Consider the following 2,948-nt stretch of genomic DNA (forward strand, 5'->3'; position numbering starts at 1 on the left):
CAGGCTGAAGTTGGTGGTGTTGCTGTGTGGTGAGGATGATGAGAAAGTCCAGGTTGCAGCAGCAGGAGCCCTGGCCATGCTTACAGCAGCACAAAAGAAACTCTGCTCGAAGATGACGCAAGTGGTAAGAGCATAACTCTGATTGTGGGCAGTGTGGATGTACCCTGCAAGGGTCCTGGCTCAGATGTGAAAATGCCTCTCAAAAGGAAGATGCAATTTAGTTTGATAGTGAGGAACCTGGAGAAGCTGGGACCTGGGTGTGCATGCTCTTAGTCCATTTTGATAAATAACCTGAAATCCAAACCCTGTTTCACCCTGAAATGAGAAGAGCTTGATCGATAACCTAGTGATCCCAAAGAATCTCCCTTCCCTGCACAGATCTGTAGGCTCTGAGAACCCAGATCTTGCATGGCTGAGTATCTGAAGAGCTGTGATTGAGAACTCCTAAACCCTGTTGTGTTGCACACATAATTGGACACTGGAGCTCGTTAAGATAAAAATGATTAATCAAGCCAAAAGGGAAGCTCAGGAAGACTGGGGTGAGGGAGTGTCCTGGTCATCTCAGCTGTGTCAATAATCTGGTCAGATTCTTTTCACAGGGACTATGCAGCAGCCTAAACATGAAACATGTTTCATGTGGTGCCAGTGCCGTGGAAGATTCTGTCTTTAGTGTAAGAACAATTGGGTGCAAATGTTTGGAGTCAGGTTTCCTTAGTTAAAGAATGAAATAACCATAAGTGACATGAGTATTGCTCTTCCCTCTGCTGAAGGAAGCAAAAGTCATATTCTTGGCTGAGATATTCTTCAGATCAGTACTAACGATCTCTCTTCCCCTTCCAGACCACCCAGTGGCTTGAAATCCTGCAGAGGCTCTGCTTGCATGACAACATGGAGGTCCAGCACCGAGGACTGGTCATTGCTTTCAACTTAATCTGCGCTGACAAAGAGCTGGCGAAGAAGCTGGTGGAGTCAGAGCTCCTGGAGATCCTGACGTACGTCGGGAAGCAGGAGGATCATCCCAAGAAGCAGCACATCATTAGCGTGGCACGTGATTGCCTCAGCAAGTGCATGGATTATGAGCTGATCAAACCTCTCTCTCAGGCGTGAGGGAATGAAAAGCACCAACAACGGCTGAGTGTGGGGAAAAAATAAAGAGAAATATGGAAAAGTGAGAGCCATGAGGAGAATCTAGTGCCATTGTCAAGGCACTGAATAGTTTGGGGACAACTTTGGAGGATCCATAAGCTGTGTGAGGAAAAAGAGGGAATTTGCCTGGGAAATTTGTGTCCACCTGAGTAATTCCCAGATGGTGTAAAATCCTTTCTCTGCCCCCATTCTGCTGATAATCATGAAAGCTTCAAGGCCCAGCTGTAAAAGAGTTGGTTGTGTTGGAGATGTGTCAGGAGGCTGTTGGAAGGACACTCAACAAGGCTGAAATCTGTTCTGCATCCACCTCCAGCTCCTGGTACTTCTGGAATTCCCAGCAGTGGTGGAACAGGGAGGGTTAAGTGCCTTCTGTTCTGTAGTCAGAAAATAGGATTTTAGCTGTGTGCTTTTTTGTTCATTCATTTTAAGCTGTGTGCCAAAGTGTGAAGATGGTGGACAAACTCTTAATAAACTCCCTACTTTGTTCCATGTGGAATTCCTGTTCTGATTTTATTAAGCCAACGGAGAATCTAAGGCAAGTCTCACTTGCAGTCTTGCATCACACGTGGAAAAATGGAGTAATTGGTAGCACAGGTTGAATTTTCACTCCTTGCAAACCATCCAGTGTTCCCAAATGCAGCAGAGTCACCACAAAGGTGTCACGCAGTGTTTGGCTCAACAGGGAATGTTGAAAATATCCCATTTATGAAAAGAAACAGAATGAGAAGCACTGCACTAGTGGGTCATCACATTAAACTTCGTTACATAAATGTTTTCATTCAAGCACAGATTCTTAATGCAGTCTGTGGACAGCACAAGAAATCACAGACCCTTTCTTTAGTCCCTGGGAAAGTCCCTAAGCATGTAATAAATATAATGTTACTCAGTCAAGATTTAAATATTAATTCAAACGTATTAAAATATTTCTGGTCATACTAAATATCAGTGATGCTTACAATAGGCATAGCATGATGAAATGCTGAGGTTAAGGGTTATGAAAGGAACCATGGAGCTAGTCTTTTCTTGCATGTAAAGGAAAAAAAAAAATGGACAGTGCCTCTAGTGTCCTGAGTTTGGAAAACATTGAAAATTTTAACCTAATAGGTTTGATGACCTAAAGGCAAATTCATTTGAATGGTGATTCCAGCTGTGTTCAATGAATGTAAACACGTTCAGTGAAATCACTGGTGCTTTATAATCACAGCAGGAGGATATCAGACTGTTCTTCCAAACCAAGGGAACCACATTCCCTGGCGGAAAATACGGTTTGTTATCTACTAGCCCTCAATCTTTGGATACTCAGTTTTAGGGATTTTGAATCTGGCTTTCGAAAGTACTTTACATTAACTCTAAACAGGTTTACCTAACCAGCATCTCTGACACCAGGACAAAATGCCATTCGTATTAAAGGACAAAGCTTTCCTTCTCCCACAGAAGCTTCTCCTTGGAGCAACTGGGTTCTACTAACTGACTGTTGCTGAAGTTGAGTGGAGCAATAACTTCCGCAAAAGCCATTTATTGGCATTTTTAAGCTAAACACGGACAAAACACCCATTTTACACTAACAGAGACCCCGCCGCCCCCTCAGGCCACCTCAGGCTCCCTCAGGGGGGGAACCGCTCGCACCGCCCCCAGCTCCTCTAACGCGCTTTCCTATTGGCTCCTGCCGGAAGAGCCGGGCGCTGTGATTGGTTGTTGCCACCGGAGGGGTGGGGCAAAGCGGGCGGCTCCGCCCTGGCGCGGCCGGGCCTGCGGGAGCGGAGCGCTGTGAGGGGCAGCGGGCACGGGGCACCGGGGCTGGG

At 45.8% G+C, this 2,948-nt stretch overlaps 1 protein-coding gene across 1 annotated transcript in view; it reads left to right on the forward strand.

Moving 5' to 3' along the window:
• Nucleotides 1-1,642, forward strand: part of UNC45B (unc-45 myosin chaperone B) — a 10,465-nt gene extending 8,823 nt beyond the window's left edge. The window contains 2 exon segments of the mRNA XM_008640362.2: nt 1-124; nt 841-1,642. The exon segment at nt 1-124 is cut by the window's left edge and continues 29 nt beyond it. Coding sequence (XP_008638584.1) covers nt 1-124; nt 841-1,107 — 391 coding nt within the window. The 3' untranslated portion in view covers nt 1,108-1,642.
• Nucleotides 1,643-2,948: the final 1,306 nt, after the last annotated feature.

The sequence above is a fragment of the Corvus brachyrhynchos genome, unplaced genomic scaffold (genome assembly GCF_000691975.1).
Source record: "Corvus brachyrhynchos isolate BGI_N302 unplaced genomic scaffold, ASM69197v1 scaffold99, whole genome shotgun sequence".
Lineage (NCBI taxonomy): Eukaryota > Metazoa > Chordata > Aves > Passeriformes > Corvidae > Corvus > Corvus brachyrhynchos.